The sequence below is a fragment of the Vipera berus genome (genome assembly GCF_964194415.1).
Source record: "Vipera berus genome assembly, chromosome: W".
Classification (NCBI taxonomy): Eukaryota; Metazoa; Chordata; class Lepidosauria; order Squamata; family Viperidae; genus Vipera; species Vipera berus.
Window position 1 is genome coordinate 6505814 of NC_138210.1, and position 24995 is coordinate 6530808.

Genomic DNA, 24995 nt, shown 5'->3' on the forward strand with positions numbered 1-24995 from the left:
ACTTTTCTGCTGAGAAAGAATAAACAGTACAGAGCTATGGATTTATAAGGATATTTTTTCCAAAAAAACAAAAATCCTAGAACTCCTTACAACACTGCAGGATAGATCAATATTATCCCCTTACAGTTCACAACAGGGATGATGGGAGGGCATGAAAGCATAGGACATTTCTGTTGGAGGCAAGAATTTGCACAGGTGGTTTCCCGAGTCCTAATCCCCCTCTTTAATACTTGTCCATTAATAAGGATGATCATTTTACTCCTGTTTCCGGCATGGGCTACCAGTTCCATCATAAGTTAAGGTCAAACTGTTGTTCTTGGTATTTTCTAACTCAAGAATCTCATTTCTTCCTATACCTCTGCTTGTTGGTATATAGCAGGGGTCTTCAAACTTGGCCCTTTTATGACTTGTGGACTTCAACTCCCAGAATTCCTCAGCCAGACACGCTGGCTGAGGAATTCTGGGAGTTGAAGTCCACAAGTCATAAAAGGGCCAAGTTTGAAGACCCCTGGTATATAGAGTACTTGCTCATTTACTTCCTTTCCGGTTTGCTGTGTTTCATGATTAAGATGCCTCTGTTTTCATCTTCTGGAAAACTGCTGCCAGATATAGGACCATTAACTTGCACAGATCTCTATTAAGGCAACTTAAAATTGAAACAGTTCTACCTGAAGAACTATCCCATTTATCTGAACATAAAGGTGTCAGAACACTGGGCTTCACTTTCACTAGATCTACACCCTACCCCATTTTATAAGGCCCCGCCCACAGCTTCTCAAAGGAAATGAACATTAGTCTTGTAAAAGCAAAGTCAAGGGGAGCGTGGAACCAAAACTTAAAACAAAGCCACTGGTAAATAAAAGGGAGCTAAGAACATGCAAAGGAAAATGCAATGGTTTGTACAAAACTTCTTGAACACAGATTATCTGGGACCAAAAAGCCCATTAAAGAGTCTTGTGAAAGCAAATAATGTCCCATAGCTATAGAAAGTTCAATCAGATAGAAAGGGAAGTCAGAAAACTGGGCTTGGTGAGGGTGGATATACTGTAGAATGGCAAAAACAAATGAGGCCCTAAAAAGGAGCACTCCTACTAAAAGGTGAAAATATGTTTAAAAGTTTTCTTCAGGTCCTCCTCATTACTGTGTCAGCTAAGTGGCTGTAACTAACTGACCCGGAAAGCTAGGTAGATTAAACCTGGTTAATATTTGCATGGAAGACCATCATAAAGGACAGGATTGTGCACTAGACTGGGAAATCTCCCAGAAGATAATGGCAAAGCATCTTTGTACTGGAGGGGTATTTTACCTTTATTTCATTGCTCTACGGAGGCAAAGCAACATCAGGCAAAGAACTTTGAGGTTATGTCCAAAAAGTGATGTATCAACTCCACTCCCACTTTCTAAAATGCAATTTTTTGCTTAGCAGAGCAAATTATTAATGTAATTAATTTGAGGGAATGTTCCTACATGACATATTACAATTTTCTTCTGGGGAATTTTTTCTCAGGCTTAGAGGTAAAATGAAGATCACTTAGGACAGACTTCATCCCAAGTGGTGTGCAGTATCTCAACTTGAGGTATGGGTAGGCTGGGAAATTCAGGTACTTAGCTCTTGAGCCAATCACTTTGTACATAAGGAAAAAAGGAAGAAATACTGTAAAAGCTGATACTTGCCTTCATGACCTCAGGGACAGCAACTATCAGAGCAAGGTCTTACCAAAATATTAAACCAGTACCTTAGCATCTGGTGCTATAATCCCTGGGCTTTTTAAAACAAAACCAAAATGTTTAAATATTTGCATCAATAAAACAGACACGTAAAACTAAATCTGAACTGGGAGAAAACGTCTCTTTTTTAAAAAAAAAGTAAAGAAAACCCATGAAGACAAGACATAGCAACACACAGTACAAAAAGAGTAATTACACCCCCCCCCAAAAAAAACCAAAAGGGAAAAAAAAGCTTTACCACAATTTTGGAACACTTTACCTGTAACAGAAAATGGGCTTAAAAAGAAACAGGACCAGATTTTCTACAAACCAGCAGATGGATACAAACATTTGTTTTTAGCAACTCAAGACAAGAAACCTTTGATACAAGTATTCATGAACAATAAAATTTCTTTAAAAAACAAAACAAAAAAGGTTTGTAGGTGGAGGAGGAATCACAGGAGTCAAGAATAAAAAAAACAAAGCAAGGAAACGAGGTACCAGAAGAACAAAGCTCCCATGATATCTAAACAATTAACTATTGTTCTTGGATAACTAATTCCAAGTAAAGAATCTCAATGGTTCCTGAAAGCTGATAATGGCTGCCTCCACCCTATCCCTGTCTTCTAGAAAGTGTATCCTGGAGTAGTTCCTTCATCAGCACTTTTAAGAAGCTGCCATTTTGACAAGTTATATTCACTTGTTTCTTTCTTTCCCCCCCCAATTCATGTACAACTGCTACCAAGACAGAGCAATCTTCTTATCATGGCTGGATGGTAAATGCAGAAATGTCAATAGGGTCGGAAGGACTGATTTTGTTTCAAGTCTTTCAACAAAAATTCCACTGATGCTTCCATTCATGGGATTCGTTTTGCCATGGCCAACTGATTTTCCCCATTCCCCGGTTCATTCCCCAGACAAAGGAGAATGCTCTCTTTGCTCCAAGTATATCAATTTCTTCTTCTGTGCTGTCAGATGAAGAAGCCTCTTGTCTTTTTTCACTTTAAATTCTATTTAAAATTGTGGAATCAGATTCCTGGCCAATCCTTAAGTTTTTGACTCAGCCAGTCAAAGGAAAACACACAGACAATACAGCAACAGAAGGCTGAACAGTCCCTCTTTACCCAAAATCTGTCCCTTCCCCATTTGCCCCAAAGTTGACTTGATGCTGTTTTTCTTTTGCTTAAAAGTCTGCATGTCCCAAAGCACTCTTCCTCCTAACCCAGCCACAACAAAGTAAAAAGCTCCACAGTTTGCATTGTCTATTTGGTGGTCAATTTTGGAGAAACAACTGTTTCTGTTGCTACTTCATTAAAAAGGGAGAGAGTGACAGGGTTGTGCAGTGGGGGAGCCATCCTTAAGATTGCTTCAGCCGTTTGCGTGGAGGTCCCAGAAAGGGGCACTGTGCAGAGGCCAGTGAACGATATGCCTCTGCCACCAAATGAGGGTGAGATACTACCATTGACTTCCAGCCTGAAGTCTCCATGACATCAGAAGCATGGCTGAAAACAATAATCAGGAATTCAGGGTTAACAGATTGAAAAAAAAGTTCATGAAAATCAACAGTGACATAGCACAGCAAAGGAAAGTCTCAAACTTTGATACTTATTTTTTATATCTCAATTAATATTACCTATTTGACAATGTCCATAGGGACAAGAAGCTGGATATTTTTCACTACGTATCTCTGGACATTATTCTTTTAATAAAGATGCCTCTATCCCCATAGGGAAGGTGGGGAAGCGAGTAGAAAATGCAAGTAGAAAAATAGGGACCACTACGGTGGGAAGGTAACAGCGTTCCGTGCGCCTTTGGCGTCTAGTCATGCCGGCCACATGACCACGGACATGTCCTCGGACAAGCGCTGGCTCTTCAGCTTTGAAATGGAGATGAGCACCGGCCCATAGAGTCGGAAACAACTAGCACGCATGTGTGCAGGGGAACCTTTACCTTTACCTTTTTTATCCCCATAGGACTATTTTGAGGCTTATTGATTGATTGATTTGATTGCTGCCCAACTCAGGTATTGTGACTCTGGGCTGCATACAATAAAACAAGGTAAACAAAAAAGGCAAATAATCCCAGTTAAAATTGGACAAAGGAGAATTAGCTACCATCCTCCTTGGCAAAAACAGTTGAATAATGTTGCCTTTCCAAAAAGGAGCTTCATCTATATGTGCAGTAGAGCTGTTGGCTGATAAATCCTGAGAGCTGCAGCTCTAACACAACTGTACAAAACTATCTTGGGGAATGCTGTGATAAGAATCTATCTATTCATCAGTAAAGCAAACAATGGAGCAGCTGCTGGCTATTTTCCATCTCTCCAGAGTTGATGGCAACATTTTAAGGTAGGAAGAAACATTTCTAAGGAGTTGGGACCTTTGAGAGAAGTTTAGCTATACTTAGACACAACCCTCTCACCCTGGTATCCTGCAGAGGATCTGAACTGCAAATTTTATTATCCCCAACCAACTTTGCTATTCTGGGAAGAATGATAAGAGGAGAATTCTAGGGTATCTGGAGGGTGCCAGACTTTGGAAAGACAGCAATAGGACTTAGATTTATATACTGCTTCATAGTGCTTTACAACCCTCTCTAAGCGGTTTACAGTCAGCATATTGCCCCCAACAATCTGAGTCCTCATTTTACCAACCTCAGAAGGATGGAAGGCTGAGTCAACCTTGAGCTAATCAGAATCGAACTCCTTAGATATCCTAGCTTACGTAAAATGGCAAAACTTAGCTTTGAAGATTGCCCTTGCTAGATTTAGTTAACTAGAGAGTCAAATAAAAAAGCCACTTACTAGTTTATGAAGTCAACTGCCTGAGATTTTAGCTGGTCAGCACTGTGTAGATCAGCCAATATTAGGATCTCTGCTGCATTCTCCACAGACAGATTGCTGCACAATGCATCCTCACACATCACTTTCAAGCGTTCCAAAGCATACTGAAAAATATACCCCCCAAAATTGGACTGTTTAAACATAGATGCCAAGTTCTTCATAACTTTCCAGCAACATGAAACAACATCAGAACAAAGCCCACAGAGCATAGTGAGCTGGATAGTCATGCTTAACAATATAACTAATGTAAATATCTAATGTAATTTAAATGGGTCTGCAGTAAACATCCATTTTGGATCTAATACAATCCCACATTATATAATGGGAATCTTTTTGAGCTAAACTTTCACAATCATGCATGGATGATGGGTACCTGTCAATGTTGCTCACAAAGAAAGGGAAACCCTATTGCTTAAAGAAATGTCAATAAATTAGAAACAGAAATAGTGCTACACTTCCTCCTTCACACTGCTGTTGCTTTTTAGCCAAAAATATTGAAATTAGGGCCAACCTTGGATCACAGAACTGAAATTAAAAGTATACTAATTAATTTGCAGAATTTATTTTCTTTGCTGAACTTTGAAGCTCTGAGCATAGGGAATATACAAGCACAATAAAACAGCTTGCATATAAACCTGGACCAAACTTAACCATATATGTTAGTTCTTCAGGCATCACAGCATCTCTTCCCAATCTTCCTCAAAAATATTGGAAAGACAAAAATAAACTCACTAATCACATCTTCACCCAAGAGCCCAATGGCAGTTCTCCACGGTTTCAGAGAGGCGTTGCACTTTGTTTTTTTTTTATTGAAAAGTTTTAAAATACATTTTATCTTTAACAATCCCCCCTCCCCCCCCTACCTATCCCTCCCTACCCCTCCCCCCCTTTTCCCCCCTCCCCCCCCCCGACTTCCCAGAGCTAAGTACAGGGTATAAAACGTTGCACTTTGTTTATAGTAAAATTATGTATTTTTCCCAAGAGACTGGAAGAAGACAGAACAAGCTGTTCCCTAACCTCTTGGGCAAGTATTAAGAGGTTTTATGTGCTGCCATAAAATGTTTTGGTTCTGTTTTTCTGTTTTTGATTGTTCACTGGATAAAAGCTACACAAATAATTCACATTTCTAAAAAACCCATCCTCCTCAGCCATGTCCCCACCCCCAACACTCTATCCCTGCTTCTAATTCCTACAGCAGGAGTGTCAAACTGCCGGCCCATGGGCCGGTTTCATCATACCAAAGTTGCGCCCACCCCATTGCCGGCAATGCAAAAAGAGTTGCGATACATCGTGACACGTCACGTGACATGGCAAGTTTGACACCCGTGCCCTACAGTCTGGCTACTTCCTGGTGTGTTGGGACAAAATTAAGTATAGACGCTGGAAATTCAGGGAGAATATTAGATTGGAGGCAGCTGGCCAGTGTGGAGCTTGATTGGAACGATTTTAAGTTACTTGCTGAAGTGTGTACAAAGAGAAACATAATGAACCTAAAAACTTGATTTCACTGATATCCATGTATTTTATCCTTAACATCAGAATATTATATACATATTATATACGCTCGTGACCTCCCGGTTAGACTACTGCAACGCTCTCTACATGGGGCTGCCCTTGAGGACCACTCGGAGGCTTCAGCTGGTGCAGAATGCAGCCACGCGAGTTGTGATGGGGGTTTCCCGATACTCCCATGTAACACCTCTACTCCGCGAGCTGCATTGGCTTCCAGTTGCCCTCCGGGTGAGATTCAAGGTGCTGGTGATGACCTATAAAGCCCTAAATGGCTTGGGTCCGGGATATTTGAGGGAACACCTGCTGCCGGCATCAAGTTCCCTTTGTCCTGTGTGCTCCCACAGGGAGGGCCTTCTCAGGGTGCCGCCGGTAAGACTGACGGCGGATAACACCCAGGGGGAGGGCCTTCTCTGTGGGTGTGCCTGCCCTTTGGAACCAGCTGCCCGTGGAGCTTAGGACTGCCCCCGACCTTTGCTCATTTCGCCGGGACCTGAAGACCTGGTTCTTTGAGCTTTCCGGCCCAGGCTGAGAGTTTTAATTGGGGTTTTATATTTCTACTTTAGGGACTGAATTTAATTATTTTTAATTGTTTTTTAATTTTTGTATTGATGTTTTAAACACCCTGTAAACCGCCCTGAGTCCTACGGGAAAAGGGCGGTATATAAATCTAATAAAATCTAAATCTAAAATCTAAATTATATGTGAATCAAAGGTAGGTGGTTGCAGACCAGCACAGATGGATTTGTGGGTTAGAATGTGGTGTGGTGGAAATTTTTCATGCTCTTTAGCCTGACTGCTCTTATTTGCCTATCCTGTCCTCTTTGGCAAGAGGCTTATAAAAAGGTTTGCTACAGTTCTATTCCAATAGAGCTCAGCTTCTAATATTGGGAAGCTGACCTGTTTATACACAAGTATTCCCAGTGTTGTATATGTCAATTTTATGCTGGTGCCAAATATTAATAATCAGATAGTTGTCCACTCCTGTCCCAACTCCAAGCCATAAGGTATGGATGGTGAATTTATGGTTATCGATGACATATTCCAGAACTACCTTCTGTCAAATACCCTATTGGGAAACATAAGATGCACTGGTGCTTATCACCCTGGATGGGCAGCACTTTTACCATCCTGAAAGGTGATAGAATTGCCAGATAAGATTGGCAAATGTTTCAGAATCTAATACAGAAGTGAACCCAAAGGTTGCCATTCCTTACTCTGCAGTACTCTTTACTTTTCCATGCTACAAATTCCACTAAATATTAGGAAGTAAACATATAGGTTCTAAAAAGCAAAAGCTTAAGACATACCTACTTATGAATGTGAGGAGGTAAAAAAAAACAGTTACGGGGGGGGGGGGGAATTATTTGATCCCTTGCTGATTTTGTTCATTTGCCCACTGACAAATGATCAGTCTATAATTTTAATGGTAGGTTTATTTTAACAGTAAGAGACAGAATAACAACAAAAAATCCAGAAAAACAGATTTCAAAAAAGTTATAAATTGATTTGCATTTTAATGAGCAAAATAAGTATTTGATCCCCTATTAATCAGCAAGATTTCTGGCTCCCAGGTGTCTTTTATACAGGTAATGAGCTGAGATTAGGAACAGTCTCTTAAAGGGAGTGCTCCTAATCTCAGCTTGTTACCTGTATAAAAGACACCTGTCCACAGAACCAATCAATCAATCAGATTCCAAACTCACCACCATGGCCAAGACCAAAGAGCTGTCCAAGGATGTCAGGGACAAGATTGTAGACCTACACAAGGCTGGAATGGGCTACAAGACTATCACCAAGCAGCTTGGTGAGAAGGTGACAACAGTTGGTGCGATTATTCACAAATGGAAGAAACACAAAATAATGTCAATCTTCCTCGGTCTGGGGCTCCATGTAAGATCTCGCCTCGTGGAGTTTCAATAAACATGAGAATGGTGAGGAATGAGCCCAGAACTTCACAGAAGGATCTTGTCAATGATCTCAAGACAGCTAAGACCACAGTCACCAAGAAAACAATTGGGAACACACTACGCTGTGAAGGACTGAAATCCTGCAGCGCCTGCAAGGTCCCCCTGGTCAAGGAAGCACATGTACAGGCCTGTCTGAAGTTTGCCAATGAACATCTGAATGATTCAGAGGAGAACTGGGAGGGACAAAATCCCTCCCGAAATGTGTGCAAACCTGGTGGCCAACTACAAGAAACGTCTGACCACTGTGATTGGCAACAAGGGTTTTGCCACCAACTACTAAGTCATGTTTTGCGAAGGGGTCAAATACTTATTTCACTCATTAAAATGCAAAATAATTTATAACTTTTTTGAAATGTGTTTTTTGTGTATTTTTTGTTATTCTGTCTCTTACTGTTAAAATAAACCTACCATTAAGATTATAGACTGTTAATTTCTTTGTCAGTGAGCAAATGTACAAAATCAGCAGGGGATCAAATACATTTTTCCCTCACTGTAAGATGGGTAATACAAAAATGCTCCAAATATGTTGGCATCAGTCTCTGTTCCAGCTTTCCCCAATTTTTGTTTTTCTACAAGGCTGTTTCCCTTGTACCTTGTCAGCAGCTGCAAGCAGATCATCAGCCATTTTGTCAAGGTTAGGTGCCTTCCCAGTGTAAATGAAGCACATCATTTCTTTAAAAACTTCAGGTTCCACATCATTGATTTCAACTCGATTCTGCACCAGAGGGGAGAGGAACATTATTCTTCTGAGGCAACAGAAAGCCTAAATTTGTCTTTTTGAAGGAATCCTCTCTGTAAGCAGGGGTGCAAACCTGCTTTTTATATATTAATATTGCTGCTCACCTAATTACTCTGCACATCTCAAACCTTTCAGGTTGAAGGCTACATCTGGCTTTTTAAGTGAATGGAAAAGATTGCCCTTCAAAAAGATAAGCTAAGGCTAAGGAAAAAGTTTAAATTTGATTTTTATTTACATTTTATTAAAAGTAAATTAATTACTGTTAGTTTCAGTGTAAACAAATGTAATAATTTTCACATTATATCACTTAAAAAATTATTTCGATTGCAAATTCTGGAATACTTCTGTGTGCCAGACCCAAGGCTTAAGGCCCTGTCTTTACAGGGCCTGCTGTAAAGTATATGCAAACATAGGTTAAGTGTCATGTATTCTTCTAGCACTGCAAGAAGACAAAGTACAACTTCCCCCTTTATCTGGTTTTTCTACCTGTAATAGAAGAAATCACTAGCAATGAATGTTTTAGAATTGTTTTAAGCAGAACAGCTTCTCCAATGTGTTATATTTTATTTTATACTTTATTACTATTTTAAAGAATTGCTTAATTTTTTCTTCCTTTTCTTAACAGTTCACACCATAAATTATAATATGCTTATCTCTAACATATCCTATATGCAAAGTAGGAATGGTGAAATACTTATTTGGACCCTGACTCTGTTCAGTTTCACCAAGGCTACCATCTCAGATTAGAATCCAGTGCTTCAGCTGACTGCTGGAAATAAGAAACTTAAAATCAATTGGCCAACTACACTGACATATTGTTTTGATGGACAATGATGGAACTCTACCAACCCACTATATAAAACCTAACTATCCAAGTTGCAATCTACACTCATATCTGTCAACCTTCAACCGAATTTGGCTGCAGCCACCTTTGCTTTGTTTTCAGTTGCCACAGTAATGGCAGGGGGGAGATGCATTCTTTTAGTTTAGACATAACAATAAATTGTTCTGTGGGAACCAAAGTCAAGTTACCTAACTTTTGGCGGGCTGAAGCTACCGTTAGAAAGCCCACCAAAGTAGTTAATTGGGGATTGTGATTTATGACACACTCCAGGGGTGGGGAGTTCAACTTGTTACTTTGTAACCTTGGGGGGGAACTTTCAGTCTTGGTTTCACCTTTGTTCGTGCCAATACTATGTAGCCATTAAATGTGTTCTTTGAGAAAAGCAATTTTCTTGGAGTTCTTATTTCTACTGGTCTCATCTATCGGAACCATGACATTAAACCAAGACTCTAAAATTCACTAACCCATGGGGTCCTGAGCCCCGGTCGCCTACCTAGATTCTGGGAGGATGGCAAAGACTCAGGGAAGAAGCGGAGATGGAAAAGAAAGGGGAATCAATCTCAGGCCTCGGAGCGGCGGCGGCGGATGGAGCGCAGGCTGCTGCCCAGGTGGAGAATGCAGTCCTTGCAGCTGGAGCGAGACCAAAGGCCTGAGAGTTCCCGTCGGAGAAGCTGACTCAGAGAGAAGAAGCGTTCATCCTCGGGGGGACCTGGCGGTCAGATGCTGCCCTACCGCTTAAGAGCACGGTGAAAGCTGCAAAGGTCGAGTTCCCACTGATCTTGTCGCAGGGTTTCCATTCACCTGTGATGATGAAGGCAAAACGACTGGCCGCTTGGGACAAGTCAGGGGAATGGAAATACCTGACTGCTATCCACAGCCACTCGGTCGAACGTCTGAGCGAGACGTTTGACAGGCTGGAGATGGGCGGAGGACAGGCCACGCGCCAGGTGATCTCAGGTGGGCGAGAAGACAGGTGGTCCCTTGAGCCTCCACCGCCCTGACGAAGTCCCAGTCCTGTAGTGGTGGCACGGGCCACCTCCCCGCTGCCAAAGCCGGACCTAATGTCGAGTCCAGTGCACTGGCGGAGCCCTGACCACTACCGACGTCATGCTAGACCGGATTGACCCCAGCAACAGCTCAGTCCTGAGTATTACTGCCAGTCGCGACCAACGCCAGCGTCACACTAGCCCAGACCGGTGTCAACGTTCTCCTAGCCCTGACTGCTACCAATGCCCAATAAGCCCTGACCGTTATCAGTGCTATGCCAGTCCCGAGTGCCGGTGGTGCCCGGCCAGCCCAGACTGCTACCAACGCGCAGCTGGTCCCGACCGCTACCGGCATCGTGCCAACCCTGACCGTCAATGCCCTGCCAACCCAGGACCCCCGCCAAAGGTCTTCCATCGAGGGAGATTTCAGCAACTCCAACCCCAGTTGCCTGGTTTGCTGCAGGCTCTCTGGGACCGACGACCTGCAGATCCACCCCACCCCCTCAAGCCCACTTTTGATGGTGATCCCGAGGTGACTATTTTCCTGAACCAGGTGTGGTCTCATGTAAATCATTACAGCCGTGCTTATTTAGACGATGCCGAAATGATTGATTCTGTAGCTGCAAATCTAGAAGGGGAAGCTGCGGAGTGGATAGCTGCCCTAAATGAGGACCAGGTGCCAGAGCTATGGGATTTCAATCTATTCACACGCAGGCTGAGAACCAGGTTTGAAGATGAATCCCAGGCTGTGCAAGCAGAAAAGGACATTCACGATGTGAAGCAGAGGGGTTGGCCTGCAAGAGAGTACGTAAGAGAATTTCGAAGGCTAGTGGGATGGATCAGGCAGTGGCCTGAACAGTCATTGATCCACTACTTCAAAGCAGAGCTGGACCACGATCTGTTCCAGATGTGCATCTGCAGGGGGAATCTCGATCAACTCCATGATTGGTACAGTTTGGCTACGAATTTGGATATTGAACTGACCCAGTACCACAAGCCTGCAACTTCAGGACCCCAACCAAGGCGAGATCTGGTGAGGCACCAACTGTCACAGCACCCCCGACCTGCTGCGGCAACTGGATCCATTAGGGCTCCCACTCGATCCCAGATCAAGTGCTTCAGGTGTGAGCAACTTGGGCATCGAGCAGTGGACTGTCTGGTCCCTTTCCCTCCCCCGAAAAGTGCGACCACAGCCCCCACAAAGCCAAAGAGACAACCTCGACCACCGCGAGAGAAGTCAACCAGGGGCAAGTTGTACAAGTCACCTCTCCTCCCCAGGAGAAACAAGAGGATTCAGCTGAGCGCCTGCCCGCACCTGATCCATACCACAGCGATGATGCAGGAGAAGATGACCCAATGGTGAGTCAGCCTATCCCACCTTTTGCCCTTTCTGCCAAACTATTGGTACCTAAATCAGGGGCTCAGATGGATTTGAACGTTTTAGTTGATTCGGGCTGCACCCGATGCTTGATCAACCTCCCCATGGTACTTAAGCTGCGCATTAGGGCAAGACTGCTGCCTCTACCCATGAGGTTCGAGCAGGCCGATGGATCTCTCATAGGAGGAGCCCCGGCCACTCATTTAACTGAGCTAGTGCGCCTAGAGATAGGGGAGCATTGGGAGCTAATCTGTTTTGTGGTGATCCCAAAAATGACAGAAGCAGTGATTCTGGGGCTAGCTTGGCTTGACAAATGGTGCCCTATGATCTGGTGGGAGAATGGAGTGAGGACTCTAAGACTAGCAACTGTACCTTCACTTCCTACTCTTATCAGTAGCCCATGTGAGAGCCAAGGGAAGCACCTGGAGACCTTGAAATCTGCTGTGAGTTCACCGCTGGGAGAGCCACTCATCCCAAGTGAATATAGAGACCTAGCAGAAGCATTCAGCAAGGCGGAATGCGATGTTCTGCCCCGCCCCCCGCCCCAGAACCACTGACTGCGCTGTTGAGATTTTAGCATGAGCCAAGTTACCCAAGCCAAAAATGTATTCAATGACACACACACACACACACACGTGAACTGAAGGAACCGAGGGCATACATTGATAAGAACTTAGCCAGAGGATTCATCCAGCCAGCAAAATTCTGAGTAGCCGCTCCTGTGCTTTTCAAGGAAAAAAAAGATGGGTTGATGAGGCTGTGCGCTGACAGTGTCAACGTGGAGATTATGTACCCCCTCCCTTTGATGAAATACATGTTAGCCCATTTGGCAAAAGGAAAAGTTTTTACCAAATTAGACCTAAGAGAGGCGTATTACTGAGTAAGGATCAAGGAAGCTAGACGAGTGGAAAACCACTTTTAACAGCCCCTTGGGGAGCTTCCAGTTTAATGTTATGCCTTTCTGCCTGCAGGGCCCCCCTGCTGTGTTATGCAACTGATAAATCAAGTACTGCATAATCACCTCTATAAGGGGGTTACAGTCTACCTTGACGACATCCTCATCTACACAGAGACCATGGCGGAACATGTCAAATTAGTACCTGAATTGCTCAGAAAACTGCTGAGTGCTAAACCTTATGCAAAGCTCTCAAAATGTGAGTTCCATCAAACATGCCTGGATTACCTAGGACAGGGGTAGGCAACCTTGGCTCTTTTATGACTCATGGACTTCAACTCCCAGAATTCCTGAGCCAGCATGGCTGGCTCAGGATTTCTGGGAGTTGAAGTCCATGAGTCATAAAAGAGCCAAGGTTGCCTACCCCTGACCTAGGATATAGGATTTCCAGTGAAGGCGTTGAAATGGATCCAGCTAAAGTGAAAGCTGTACTGGAATGGCAACCCGCACGGACCTGTAAGCAATTCCAGTTTTGGGGGATTTGCAAACTTCTACCGGCAATTCATCCCCTCCTTTGTTGAGATTGCTTTGCCAATTACTGAACTGTTAAAAATGGGGAAAAATGGAGGGAAGCTATGACCCTGCCAACCACTGCCTTGGTCCATAGAATGCCAAACTGCTTTTGAGAACTTAAAGAGACTGTTTGCAGCAGAACCCATTCTCAAACATCCCAATCCTGAGAAACAATTCATCATCCAAGCTGATGCCAGTGATGTGGCTGTGGGGGCTGTTCTTTTGCAAAGGAATGAGAAGGGGGATTTGCAGCCCTGCACCAACACCTCCAAAAAGTTAACAGACACTGAACAAAGTTGGGCAGACTAGGAGAAAGAGGCTTTCGTGGTCCGGTGGGCTCTGCTCACCTGGTGTCATTTCCTTGAAGGGGATGACTTGCCTTTTGAAGTATGGACTGATCACAAAAATCTAGAGGCACTGAAAAAACCCCATAAGTTATATGCTAAACAAGTCCAATGGGTGCAGTATTTTAACCATTTCAATTTCACACTAAAATACATCCCGGGAGGAAAAAAATTCCTAGATGACACCCTATCCAGGCTGCCCCAGTACAAAAGCCGTCAAGAGGAGATTGTGAACTCCATCATTCTGCAACCACATTCAATCTCTCAAGTAACTACAGGGGGGCAACCACGGACAAAACCACCCGAACCTGATAGCCCATTAACGAAAAGGCGGAAGGAGGAATTGAAAACTGATTCCTGGCTCCTGGAAAACCAAACCATACTGACTTGTCAGGACGGGTTGGCTTGGAAGTTGTCGAAACTGTACCTACCAGAAACCCTTAGAGTTCAGGCCCTCCAATGCAGCCATGATAGCAAACAAGCAGGTCACTTTGGATACCTGAAAACTTTACATTTAATTTGATGACAATTTTGGTGGCCAGGGCTAAAGAAGGATGTTGAGAATTATGTGAAAAGCTGTGCAACTTGTGCAACAATGAAAAAACATCCAGGTAAGCCCCCTGGATTATTGCATTAAGTCACAGATCCTTCCCAACCCTGGGAGGAGATTGCCATGGAGTTTATTGTGGAGTAGGGGGAATATGGTAATATGGACTGTGATTGACCTTTTTTTCAAAGCAAGCTCACTTCATTGCCTGCTCCGGCCTTCCCTCCACAAAGAAACTAGCAAGAATGTTTCTCAAACATATCTACCAACTCCGTGGAGCTCCAAAACGGATTATTTCGGATAGAGGAGTATAATTTACTGGGAGATTTTGGAGGGACTTTCTTAAACTAATTGGGTCCACGCAGAGACTATCGTCGGCTTTTCAGCCGTCTACAAATGGAGACGCTGAAAAAGCTAATGCAATGGTGGGGCAATACATTAAATGTTATGTTGATTACCAGCAAACAACATGGGCTGACCTCCTCCCCTTTGCTGAGGTGGCTTATAATAACACGGTGCATAGCAGCATTGGACTCACTCCTTTTAAAATAGCTACTGGTAGGGAAATCATTCCCATGCCTGAACTCCCTCAGGACCCTCCTGTTTCTCAAACTTTATATCAGTGGGTGACTTCTTGGAAAGCTGTTTGGGACAATGCAAAAGCGGCTATAATAAAAGCCTCAAAAATTTACAAAGAGCAGGCAGACAAGAGAAGGGCTCCCCGGAGGCCATTTCGTGTGGGTGAAAAGCTTTATCTCTCTACAAAGACTCAAGTTGCCTAGTAAAAAATTGGGACCAAAATTCCTTGGACCTTTTCCCATAGCGCAGATTATAAACCCTGTCACCATGGAGTTAAAGCTCCCTCTCCTTTTAGGGAAAGTTCACCCCGTGTTCCACTGCAGCCTATTGAATCCATACAGAAAGTCCTCATTGAGACCTCCTCCAAGACAGGCACCTGGTCCCCTTGTCATGGAGGGAGAGACTCATTATGAAGTAAAATGAATCCTTGATTCAAGGTTATACAAGGGAAAGTTACAGTATCTGGTGCAGTGGAAAGGATACCATCAGAGGCTACCTGGGTAAAAAGTACTGATGCAAAAGCTGATAGATTAGTATGTAAATTTTATGATAAACATCTGAATAAGCCTAGAGGTGATTCATGACTCTAACTCCTTTTCTGCCTACAGGATTTCTCTCTTCTCAAGGCGATCCAACTGTCAACCTTCAACCGAATTTGGCTGCAGCCATCTTTTCTTCATTTTCGGTTGCCACAGTAATGGGAGGGGAAAGATGTATTCTTTTAGTTTAGACATAACAATAAATTGTTCTGTGGGAACCAAGGTCAAATTGCCTATGTTTTTGTGGGCTGAAGCTACCATTAGAAAGTCCGCCAAAGTAGTTAACTGGGGATTGTGATTTATGACACACTGCAGGGATGGGGAGTTCAACTTGTTACTTTGTAACATTGGGGGGGGGGAACTTTCAGTCTCGGTTTCACCTTTGTTCGTGCCAATACTATGTAGCCATTAAATGTGTTCTTTGAGAAAAGCAATTGTCTTGGAGTTCTTATTTCTACTGGTCTCATCTATCGGAACCATGATAATATCTCTTCTCTGTTCCCAGAGCAAAATGCCTTGTCAACCTGGACACATTAACAACACTATATTTTTTTTCTGCATTGAGCCTCTCTTGTCTGAGTGAGACCTTTCTGGGTTGAGGTCAAAAGTCTACAATACTTTTTATGTACCTCTTTGGAATGATATAAAAAAGGATTTACAAAGATGGCACAAAAATGGAAGGATGCCTTGATTCCTACCATGGACGAATGATTACAAAAGCTGATGGGATTAGCAGAGATGGCCAAATTGATTGTGCTGATAAAAGAAAAGAACATAAGTACTTTTTTTTCCACTTGGAAACCGCTTCTGGACTTTGTGCAATTAGACTGATTTGCCAATACAGAAATGGCTAGTACATACTACTATAGAAATGTAAAAAGTTGAGATGTTAATGTCTGATTTTACTGCAATAGAGAGAGTTGGAAGTCAATGCCTTTTGTTTCTTCCCCTCCCCTTCTTCACACCTTTTTTGTTTTCCCTTTTTCTACTATTGTCCCCTACTATTTGCTTTTGTATTTTCACATTTTATGTTATAAATGAATAAAACTAATTTAAAAAGTCTACAGTACTTTTCAGCTATTAGCTAAGATTTGCCTCCTCCATATCTCCCTGTCTGGGCAGCTCTTCTTCATGGCTTACCTTTTTACTCTCTTCCATCTCATGTTCAAACATTGCACTGAAAACTGGAGAACGTGCTGCATAATAGCGTAAGGAAAAAGGGAAAAAAATACAATTTTAAAAATGTGAAAATACAGTCTTCCTTTCCAGAGAGGAACTGACATAATACCATCAGTGCTTACAAATTCAGGTAATGTATAAAAGAGACAAGTAAAAAATAAATTGAATGTTTGCAAGAGAATCAAATAAAAATTTCTACCCAAGGGAATAAGCATATGCTTTCCCAGTCATAAATGCATGGCACAATAGTAGAACAAACCCATCAGGACAAGATTCAGCAGTCTGTCTGCATTTAAAAGACAAAATACACGCTTTTGAAGACAGCAAAGTCCACATTTTGGACAGAGAGGAGGTTTGAAAGAGGAGTCAAAGAGGCAATCTATGTCAAAATTGAATGGTCCTCCCTCAACAGAGGGGGAGGGATACGACATCATCTATCTCCAGTCTACAACACAGTCCTTTCAGCAGTTCCAAGAAGGCTCCACACACATTTGCACTACTCAGGTGACCCTGAGGACACAGATAAACCTCCAAGTGCCCTCAATGACTCTCTAAAAGAATGCAAATGACCAGCTGTCTGCAAGGAATATAAATCCTTCCATTCCCCACCACCCAGTCAGAGCTGAAGAAGCTTCTTGGATGAGAAGTGAAACGTCTTCAAAGAAAAACAAGAAAGTCCAGTTGTTTCTTTAAAAAGCACCTTTGGGGTTTCCCAGGCATTATTAAGCCATGCTGCTTAATAATGGGCTCCAGCATGAGCCTGAAAGCTTGGAAGACTAAACCTCTGGTCCTGGTGACTGACCCAGATTGAATCCTGCATTTATAAGCCATTTATAAGCTGTTTCCCACCTATACAATTAAATAAGAGAAGCTCTGGAATGCAGCTAATTCAGTTTTCAGATTTCTTAAGAAGTCTTAAAGTTGCTAAGGTTGGAGACCCCTGTATGTACCAGACTGAGATGGATTATGCATTCTACATAAAATATGCAAACTGCAGCTCCTGATCTTGCAAAATCCATTCTGATTTTGCAGCAATAGGGACAAAACACCATACAGTACCTTGTAAACTTCTCCCAATAACTACAAATCTTTAAGCCTTTGTTTTCTGGAATTTCAGAAGAAGTTAAAATACATGTAGTCCTCAGGTTATGACCGTTTGTTCAGTGACCATTTAAAGTTACAGCAGCTCTGAACAAATGGCACTTATGGCTAGTTCTGAAAGTTACAACCATTGTAGCACCTCTGTGGTAATGTGATCAAAAAATGGGTGTTTGGCAGCCTGTCCACACTTATGACCACAGGGGTACTTCAACTCCCCCCACCCATCTCCCCCATCTGTGTTTTTTTGGCCCTCAGCACTCCATGCCCCCTGCAGCCCTACACTCTGCTGCCCCTAGCTGAACTTTGCCATCTACTTGATCCCACTGCTGTCCAAGCATGCCTGGCCTGGCGTTTCATGAGGCAACTACTGGCCACATATGGCTTTCCTCCTGTGGTCACACATGGTGGTTTCCTCGGAGACCTGAGCCAGAAGGCCTCACATGGCCAGCAGCTACCTCATGAAGGGCCAGGGCACACATGCCACATCAGCAGTGGGAGGAAAAACATGGAGATGGTCAGCCAGGCAGCAACATACAGGGTAGCAGGGGCCTTAGAGGACAGACCAGCAAGGGTGTTTGAGGCTGGAACATTTGGGCTTTCTGGGGCAGCTGTGGCTTAGCGTCACGCTTATGGGCCAGGCTGTGGTTTTCCTGTAGCTCAAGGACTTCTTGCAGCCCCAGAGCCATGGACTGCCAAAAAGCCCCTGAGCCACAGTGTGGTAAGCAGCTCCAGAGCCATGCGATTCTGGGGCTGTTGGCTGCTCCACTAGGCAGAGTGCAGGGCAGCCAAAAGGACAAAGGTGAGGGGAATAGGCAGTTGGGGGAGTTGAAGGGCAGTCCCTTACCTTGGAAGAACTGAGGCTTGTGGTTAAGAGAGACCAAGCAGGGAGTGGCTTGGATCAGGCTAGGTCCTCAGGTAACAATTGGTGCAATTCAATTAATGACAGCAACAAGGAATGCAGGGATTGCCATCACTAAGTGATGTGGTCATGTGATGGTGAGCTTTATGGCCGCATCACTAAGCTTTGCTAAGCAATGTAAATTCCAGTTCCAAATGCCATTGTAATTCAAATACTACCTGTATATCTTTGCTGCTATAAGAGAATGAATCTCTTGTCTTAAACCTGGAAAGTGGAATTTTGTAGCCAACAGCATATCTGGCCTTCTAATAAAACATACTATGCACAGCCCTATGGGAACATATACAAAAGAATCCTAGCAAAGCAAATATTATTGCATTTTTTTTTGCATCTTCCTCCACACACTCTTAATTACTGGTTTCCCATGTATGACTTTACTATTCTTGATCTTCCCAGGGGGAGGAAGAAAAGAAGGACAAGAGCCTCTTTCTTCAGAATCCATTTCCTAAAAGATGGATGACTTGCAAAAGGGTGTAAGGCACAGGTCCAAGCACTCAGCTTGCCACCGATCAGTCTGTCATACTATTATGCTGCATGTCTGTGTCATTTTTTTTCTTCCATTCAATCATGTCTGATTCTCAGAGATTGCCTAGAGAAGTCCCTGCAGTTTTCTTGGTAAAATATTTTAGAAGTGGTTTGCCATAGCCTCCTTCCTAGAGCTGAGAGAAAGTGACTAGCCCAAGGTCCCCCAGCTGGCTTTGTGTTCAAGACGTGAGTAGAACTCACAGTCTCCTGGTTTCTAGTCTGATGCCTTAACCACTACACCAAACAGTGTCAATACCAACCTGCTAATATGGCTTTGTGAGCTTGGAACTCCTGGCCTGCTACACACAGGCAGCAGTCTGTGAAGCGAGAGTTTTCCCAAAGGCCTCCCAACTCATCAGCCAAGCGGCATTCAGGTACCTTCACCATGTTCATGGAATTCTGGCCGGAGATATTGACAGAGTCCTGTACCACACTCACCTGCAAGGAAGCACAGAAGGCCATGCTCTTATATAAAAGTAGTAATAGTAGCAACAGAGAATCTAGAAGGGACTGGGACTGCCTCACTGGGACTGCCTCAGCCCCTGGACTCTTCGCTCGTTTGGGGGGAACAGTGCCATCCCCGTTGGACAATCCTGGTTCCAACTCCTTCTCCTCCTCTGAACCGGGATCCAACAAAGCCATGACAGGTAAGTGAGAAGGGTGTGGGGTCTGGTGGGGTGGGAAGTAGGCCTAAGGCCTGTAGGAACCCTGTCAGGGAGAGAAAGGCCTGTGGGGACCCAGAGGGCAGGAAGCAGAGCACAGGGTGACTCAGGTATGCGGGAGGCCTTGGGAGGCCCAGGGCAGGTGGGCCTGAGCCTGTGCTAGGCCTCCCAGGGCCTCCCCCACCCCTGAGGCACCCCATGATCTGCTTAACAACCTGCATATTTGTTTAACTGCTGTATCAGGGAGAGCAGGTGGTGGGGTTCGTTAAGAGAGGCGATCTCACTTAACAGCCATCACCACTTGCAAATGTAATGGGCAGGTTCCATTACAGTCATATCTTGAGGATTACTTGTGTATACTCAAAACTCTATCATCAAAATCCATGGAATTTAAAAGCCTGTGATTTTAGCTGGATTAAATCAGTAGTCTCTGGAGTCATAGGAAGCAGTCCCTCCTACTTATTAAACAAAACAATTTGTGGAGTACAAAAACTCTGACTCCTTCCTCCTTATCCCTCTGCATGCTCATGGGACCCAGTGTTCTGTACCAGCCTGCTACCGGCCTTGCAGAAAGGCAACCCCTGTACAAACGGCAGAGGCTGGAGAGCGTCTGAGGCTGGAAGGCGTCTGCCAAGATTTATTACACAAACAACAGAACAAGAAACAAAACACCGGAACTTTGATCCTCAAACGGAGCGGTTGCTTTCAGCAACCAGCCCTTCCCCAAACACTCCCTTTATTAGAGTTCAGGGCGTGGCCTCCCTGTGCCTCCTTCCGAGGAGTCCCACAGCCTTTCTCTGCTTGTTCCTGCTTGACTGCCTCCTGCATCGGGCGTCCTTGAACAGGGCCAGCTGTGGGTCATCATCATCCGCACTGTCGGGCTCGCGCAGCTGAGAAGAGGGCCCTGGCTGGGGGCTCTGCGAAGCCTCCAAGCCATCATCAGCAAGTTCGTCTTCAACACCCTCCTCCTCCCCCTCGTCTGAGTCATCCGAGACATCCGAGCCGGCTGCCGGACCCACAGGCTGGCCCTGAATCACAACACCCAGAGAGTAAAACAGAAACTTCAAACAAATGCAGTCAAATAGCCTTCTACAATCAGGCATGAGGATGAATCAATGGACAACCTACCATATGTCAACCACAGAAGAATTTAATTAAGGTGACCAAACCTTTTCCCACCAGCAAGAAATAGTTTAAAGGAAGCAGGGGCATCTCTTATGTCACCAAGTATGATTAAGTTTTCATAGCAAGTCAGCACAGCAACAACCAAATCAAAAATATGAGGGGTCCTTGGTGCTCTCTGAGCTTGCTTGTTTTCTTGCAGACCTTTCATTACCCAAACCAGGTATCATCAGTGCTAGTAAGGAGTGCAGTTTGCTGTCAGTTTATATTCTAGTCTAGTGGTTTGCCTGTCAGTGTTGGTGGGGGTGGTCTTAAACATTCTTTGATTGGGCTGTTGGCTTCTTTGACAGTTTCTTGATTGGGGTATTGTTTACTTGATTATTGGTCTGATGTTAACTTTGGAGTTAATCTATGCTGATCTGGATGCTGATTGTTGGTGGAGAGGTGCTTGGGTCTTTTTGTTCCTTTTTGGGCTGGTTGTCTCTTTTGCATAGTCTATAGATGTTGTTAATGTCTATCTGTCTATTGATGGCTGATTTGTCAGAGTGGCAGGTTTCTAGAAATTCCCTGGCGTTTTTGGATTTGGCTTGGTCTAGGATGGCCACATTTTCCCAATTGAAACTATGGTTAAATCTGTCTATATGTTGTGAAATTAAAGAATTTTCATCATGTCTTCTGACTGCTGGTTGGTGTTTGTGGATGCATTCTGCCAGTCTTCTGCCTGTTTGTCCTACATAGTAGTTGTTGCAGTCCTTACATTGTATGTTGTAGGAAAAAAATCCTGTTTTTCCTTCTGGGGTTGTTGGGTCATTTGGTCTGCTTAGAATGTTTTGAAGGACTTTAGTTGGCTTGTGGGCTATGCTGATTCCACATGGTTGTAGTAGTCTGTTGGTGGTTTCTGAGATATTTTTGATGTATGGCAGTGTAATTCTTTTTAGGGTTTGTGTTGGTTGTGCTATATTGGGTTGAGTGGTCAGGGACTAAGTTGTGTGGATATCCATTTTGTTGGAATATGTTGTATAGATACTCTATTTCCCTTTTCTGCTGTTGTGAGTTGCTGCAGTGTGTTTGGGCTCATCTAAATAAAGTCCTTACACAGCTTCTCTTGTGGGAGGTTGGGTTGTTGGTTTGGTAGTGGAGCACCTGGTTAGTATGGGTGGTTTTTCTGTAGACTTGCATTTCTAGTTTGCCATTGTAGTCTCTGCTGATCAGCCTGGCACTGTCAAATCAGCCATCAATAGACACATAGACATTAACAACATCTATGTTGTTGTTGTTAGCTGCGAAGTCGTGTCCGACCCATCGCGACCCTATGGACAACGTTCCTCCAGGCCTCCCTGTCCTCTACCATCTTCTGGAGTCCATTTAAGCTCACGCCTACTGCTTCAGTGACTCCATCCAGCCACCTCATTCTCTGTCGTCCCCTTCTTCTATTGCCCTCAATCTTTCCCAGCATTAGGCTCTTCTCCAGTGAGTCCTTCCTTCTCATTAGGTGGCCAAAGTATTTGAGTTTTAGCTTCAGGATCTGGCCTTCTAAAGAGCAGTCAGGTTTGATCTCCTCTAGGACTGACCGGTTGGATCGCCTCGCAGTCCAAGGGACTCGCAGGCGTCTTCTCCAGCACCATAGTTCAAAGGCCTCAATTCTTTGGCGCTCAGCCTTTCTTATGGTCCAACTTTCAATGCCATACATTGCAACTGGGAAGACCATAGCCTTGACTATACGCACTTTTGTTGACAGGGTGATATTTCTGCTTTTTAGTGTGCTGTCTAGATTTGCCATGGCTTTACTCCCCAGGAGCAAGCGTCTTTTAATTTCTTGGCTACAGTCCCCATCTGCAGTGATCTTGGAGCCCAGGAAAATAAAATCTGTCACTACCTCCATTTCTTCCCCATCTATTTGCCAGGAATTGAGAGGGCCGGATGCCATGATCTTGGTTTTCTTAATGTTAAGTTTCAACCCAACTTTTGCACTCTCCTTCTTCACCCGCAACAAGAGGCTCTTTAGTTCTTCTTCACTTTCTGCCACTAGAGTGGTATCATCTGCATATCTTAGGTTGTTGATATTTCTTCCGGCAATCTTAATTCCAACTTTTGATTCATCTAGCCCTGCCTTTCTCATGATGTGCTCTGCATATAAGTTAAATAGGCAGGGCGACAGTATACAGCCTTGCCGGACTCCTTTCCCAATTTTGAACCAATCAGTGGTTCTGTGTCCAGTTCTCACTGTTGCTTCTTGGCCCGCATATAGGTTTCTCAAGAGACAAATAAGATGGTCTGGTACTCCCATCTCTTTAAGAACTTGCCACAGTTTGTTATGATCCACACAATCAAAGGCTTTAGCATAGTCAATGAAGCAGAAGTAGATGTTTTTCTGGAACTCCCTAGCTTTCTCCATGATCCAGCGTATGTTGGCAATTTGATCTCTAGTTCCTCTGCCTCTTCGAAATCCTGCCTGTACTTCTGGTAGTTCTCGATCCACATACTGCTGAAGTCTAGCTTGTAGGATTTTAAGCATGACTTTACTAGCATGAGAAATGAGTGCAATGGTGCGATAGTTTGAACATTCTTTGGCACTGCCTTTCTTTGGAATTGGAATGTAAACTGATCTTTTCCAATCCTGTGGCCACTGTTGAGTTTTCCAAATTTGCTGGCAAATTGAGTGTAGCACTTTTACTGCATCGTCTTTTAAGATTTTGAATAGCTCAGCTGGAATACTGTCACCTCCACTAGCTTTGTTGTTGCTTAGCTTTTCTAAGGCCCACTTCACTTCACATTCTAGGATGTCTGGCTCGAGGTCAGTGACCACCTCATCGTGGTGATTAGGGAGGTTAAGCTCATTCTTGTATAGTTTCTCTGTGTAATTTTGCCACCTCTTCTTAATCTCTTCTGCCTCTGTTAGGTCCCTGCCATTTTGGTCCTTTATCATGCCCATTTTTGCATTAAACGTTCCCTTCATCTTTCCAATTTTCTTGAAAAGATCTCTGGTCCTCCCTATTTTATTGTTTTCTTCTATTTCTTTGCACTGTTCATTTAAGAAGGCATTCTTATCTCTTCTAGCTATTCTCTGGAATTCTGCATTCAATTGGGCGTATCTTTCTTTTTCTCCCTTGCCTTTCGCTTCCCTCCTTTCTTCAGCTATTTGCAAAGCTTCCTCAGACAGCCATTTTGCTTTCTTGCATTTCTTTTTCTTTGGGATGGTTTTGGTTGCTACCTCTTGTACAATGTTGCGAACCTCTGTCCATAGTTCTTCAGGCACTCTGTCTATCAGATCTAATTCCTTAAATCTATTTGTCACTTCTACTGTATATTCAACAGGGATATAATTTAATTCATACCTGAGTGGCCTAGCACTTTCCCCTATTTTCTTCAGTTTAAGCCTAAACTTTGCAATGAGAAGCTCATGGTCTGAGCCACAGTCAGCTCCTGGTCTTGTTTTTACTGACTGTATAGAGCTTCTCCATCTTTGGCTGCATCTAACAACATCTATAGACTATGCAAAAGGGATGATCACCCAGCCCACAAAGGAACAAAAAGACCCAAGCACCTCTCCACCAGCAATCAGCACCCAGATCAGCATAGATTAACTCCAAGGTTAACATCAGACCAACAATTAAGTAAACTATACCACAATCAAGAAACTGCCAAAGAAGGCTTCTGGTTTTCGATTGCAGTGCTGGCAGACGGGTGGGGAGATGCTCCCCCCCACTGCCTGGTTTTCTCCCACCAGGGGACCCTGAAAAGGGTCGAAAGTCGCCCTGGAGGGGCAACGAGCATAAAGAAGACCCCTGAGTAATCACGGAAGGGCGGCATCCCTCCCATTTGATCCCAGGCAGCTCTTCAAACTGACAGGGAAAAGATCAGCCATTTATGGCCCATCATTAATCTGCAGACAGCCGAGGCCAAACTTACTAACAAGCACTTGAAAGCAATGTGAAGAAATTGGGTGAGATTTTATCTTCTCTGCATCCCAAGTATTTTTCCTGTTAAAAGCTTCATGAAAATTTATTCCCTGCCGAGGAGAGAGGGAAGGGAATT

The 24995-nt window shown here is 43.8% G+C and overlaps 1 protein-coding gene across 1 annotated transcript in view; it reads right to left on the reverse strand.

The window, feature by feature from the left end:
* Window positions 1-2934: 2934 nt before the first annotated feature.
* The window catches only part of LOC308676747 (speckle-type POZ protein), a 44068-nt gene continuing 22007 nt past the window's right edge, over window positions 2935-24995 (reverse strand). Inside the window, exons 5-9 of the mRNA XM_081342767.1 lie at window positions 19437-19614; window positions 16593-16648; window positions 8621-8743; window positions 4511-4653; window positions 2935-3209 (exon numbers count right to left, since the gene is read on the reverse strand). Of these exons, the coding sequence (XP_081198893.1) occupies window positions 3065-3209; window positions 4511-4653; window positions 8621-8743; window positions 16593-16648; window positions 19437-19614 (645 nt within the window). The 3' untranslated portion in view covers window positions 2935-3064. The remainder of the gene's footprint in view (window positions 3210-4510; window positions 4654-8620; window positions 8744-16592; window positions 16649-19436; window positions 19615-24995) is intronic.